The 2456-nt window shown below is 44.3% G+C and overlaps 1 protein-coding gene across 1 annotated transcript in view; it reads left to right on the forward strand.

The window, feature by feature from the left end:
* Positions 1–89: 89 nt before the first annotated feature.
* LOC109470339 (centrosomal protein of 128 kDa-like) overlaps positions 90–2456 on the forward strand; it is a 19798-nt gene continuing 17431 nt past the window's right edge. Inside the window, exons 1-3 of the mRNA XM_019769258.1 lie at positions 90–178; positions 1685–1747; positions 1869–1960. Of these exons, the coding sequence (XP_019624817.1) occupies positions 1920–1960 (41 nt within the window). The 5' untranslated portion in view covers positions 90–178; positions 1685–1747; positions 1869–1919. The remainder of the gene's footprint in view (positions 179–1684; positions 1748–1868; positions 1961–2456) is intronic.

Below are 2456 nucleotides of genomic sequence, written 5' to 3' on the forward strand. Positions count from 1 at the left end.
TTCAGAACCAAACCTTAAATCTGAGCATCATTAGAAGACTCATCTCTATAGATCATATTGACCCTGACATCTCCATATAAGCTATGTGTTTATTTCCAAACTGAAGGTTTATTTTTCTTACTTTACATTTCCAGAAACAAGAAGATACAGACCAACGTCACCATTGAGAAATTATGAGGTATGGTAGGAGTAGGAGTTTCCCCAAATGACTTCTCCTTCATTTTATGCTTAAATCTGGCAGCTTCTCTCAATATTTGCATTTACCTTGATCAGTGTTTCCGCCAGACTGCAGCTGAGAGGCCGTCCAGTTGGGAAGGGCCGGGTCGCGAAAATTAATTAACTTAGGGAACACGTCGCGAAAATTAACTGAGGGGGCGGGGCATTTGTTTACACTTGTTTACAAGTTGAAACTGTCCACAAGCATTCCACATTTTTATGTATTGACATAAAAACACTGTTACAGATGGCAAACGTATCGTCAGGAAATTATACTGTTGCAAAACTCTGCTGCAAAACTCCAAACATCGGCATCATTTAATTATAACCTCCGGTAGCGCCCGCGCTAGCCGGATCTTTAATAGTGAAGAGCCTTGCTTTGTTCGTACTCGTACTTCTTCCGTACATTTCCGCTACGAATTACTAGTTAATATCAAGCCAAAAATACGTCAAAACATGTAAAGAAACGTCATCTTATCTCTCATACACGAGACAAATTTTGAAAAATAATTGGCTGTATCGTAGCTTTCGTTGCTGTTTCATTCAACAAAAATGCTCCTTGATTGTAAAATGATCACTCATCTGTTGTCTCCAGTACAGTGTCAAATGGTAGCGTGATCGTAGCGTGCGAAAAATCGGCGTTAAAAGTCAGAAAAGCGCCGGAAAAATGAACTCGCAGCACACATTCTCAACCTCGCCGGAGAGAAGGAATACGCGCCATTTTGTCATTAATATGTAAGTAGCAGCGTGAACTCTACACTCTGATTGGTTGACCTCATATGACCTGCGCTCTGATTGGATAGAGCCATCTTTGCCGGCATAGCTGCAGAATTTGTTTGTTGGCGAAGAGAGTTACACTACGCTACTTTTTACGGTGTTTCTACCGCTAATTAGTAACATTCCACGCCACGAAATTCATTATGAAGAATTTTTGGGAAAATGTATGCATCCATATGCCGATTTGTGGTGCCTTTCGCGTATTCAAGCAAGCCGGAAGTGTTAGCGAACCGCGGCGTGGATAGCGAACTGCGGCGTGGATTTTCATGCAACCCGCCCGCTACAAGACCATCAAAAACGTAACTCCCAAAAGAGAATTTTCACATCCGAAATGATTCTGTTCGAGGAAAAATGTTTGTGGATACATTTTACCGGATGGAGACTTGAAAACGGGTTTTAATGAGATTAACGTATGCGAAAGGCGCCGACATCAATTGTTCGTCAGCATGATAACAATAGCAAAACAAACAACGTTTGTCTTTCTTGCCTTGGACGGCGTCCTCGTCTACAGGAACAAAACAAAGACTGTCAGTTTCTCTGATTTTTCCGAGTCTCGAAATTTTTTAAGAGGACGGCCTCTGTCCGAGTTTAGGCCGTCCAAAACAACACCAGGCCGTCATATGACGGGTGGACGGCCCTCTGGCGGAAACACTGACCTTGATCATCACCATCTTATCATGATTTCTTTCAGCCCTCTGTGCCAAGAAGAAGAACTGGGTCAACCGTCAGGTTTCTCAATGGAGGAGATGATGATGTAAGGCCTTCCCATTCATATCTCTCCTTGTAACAAGTAGCCAATGCATCAGGATCCATTTGGTGCCTTTAGTGCTAAAGGCTTTTAGACAAATCCTCAGTAATGTCCTAATGTTCTGCAGATCCATGAAGTCCACCAGACTGTCCGGGACCTGACATCAGACCAGCTTCGAATGGGGGAGGACTTGGAAAGGGAAATAGACAGGAGATCGAGGTTGGTTGGCTGGTTTACTCTGGTAGGAGAGTTGTGACACTTATCAGTCGATGCTGCAGCCTTCTCAAAACAAGCCGGCTACCGGCGAAAATCGCCGCCTACTCAAATTTTTGCGCCGGCTACTTTCGTCAAAATTTTCAAATTTTTGCGCCGGCTACTCTCGTCTAAATTTTCAGAAAAACAAGTAAGCTCCGTTACATTTTCTCACAAACTTCACCGGCTCATATCTTCTAACGAACTTCAGACAAATTTCTGCTAGCTTTCTGGATCTGAAAACTGCTTCTTTCTTAGCCCCCTGTGCAGATTTCTAGTGCACGAGTCAGCGTTTGCTTCTACGAGCGGCCCGCGGCCGGCCAGAGCGACCGAAACTTTACGGGGGGAGGGTCTTGTTCGGGGCTCGAGTTGTATCCGCGGAGCTGTATCGCTCGAGCTAGGCGGAACTTGCTTCGTAAACTCGTTGCTCACGAAAATTTATCAAGCCGCTACCTTCCCAACT

The sequence above is a fragment of the Branchiostoma belcheri genome, unplaced genomic scaffold, assembly GCF_001625305.1.
Source record: "Branchiostoma belcheri isolate BF01 breed outbred unplaced genomic scaffold, Haploidv18h27 scaffold22, whole genome shotgun sequence".
NCBI lineage: Eukaryota > Metazoa > Chordata > Leptocardii > Amphioxiformes > Branchiostomatidae > Branchiostoma > Branchiostoma belcheri.